The 487-nt window shown below is 27.1% G+C and overlaps 1 protein-coding gene across 1 annotated transcript in view; it reads right to left on the minus strand.

Moving 5' to 3' along the window:
* Window positions 1–24: 24 nt before the first annotated feature.
* The window catches only part of LOC115245731, a gene marked incomplete at its 3' end in the record, with an annotated part of 6,044 nt that continues 5,581 nt past the window's right edge, over window positions 25–487 (minus strand). The window contains exon 4 of the mRNA XM_029824180.1: window positions 25–209. Coding sequence (XP_029680040.1) covers window positions 25–209 — 185 coding nt within the window. The remainder of the gene's footprint in view (window positions 210–487) is intronic.

The raw sequence follows: 487 nt of genomic DNA on the forward strand, positions 1-487 counted from the left end.
AAATTTTTAGATTTAGGTTCTTACGTCACGTGCAGATCTACGGAAACTGCAAGAGGTTTATTATTATAAGTCGTAAGAGCATACGATGATACAATATCTATGATGCTACTAGTAAAACCACCATGCATAGAGCCAATAGAATTTAAATGTTCTTCGGCCACAGTAAATTGTGCTTTGCATTTTCCATCAGCTGCCGAGAGCAATTGCACCTTTTCAGAAAGAGAATATATTTATAGATAACAATATAATATCGCTTTAATATAAAAAATAGATAATACATTTACATTATTGTTACAAAGTTTTTATATAAATGTACAACTGCAATTGCAAACACATCAATCTGTATTTTATTTAAACATAGAGTTCTATTCTGTAATCAATTTTTCTTTTATTTTTCTTTCTAAAAAATAAATAAATTGTGAATAAATGAAAAAAATTAGATATAACAAAATTTTCAAACTTGCACATTGCTTCCTCATCATTTTAT

Source organism: Formica exsecta, unplaced genomic scaffold, assembly GCF_003651465.1.
Source record: "Formica exsecta isolate Colony F162 unplaced genomic scaffold, ASM365146v1 scaffold129, whole genome shotgun sequence".
NCBI classification, from domain to species: domain Eukaryota; kingdom Metazoa; phylum Arthropoda; class Insecta; order Hymenoptera; family Formicidae; genus Formica; species Formica exsecta.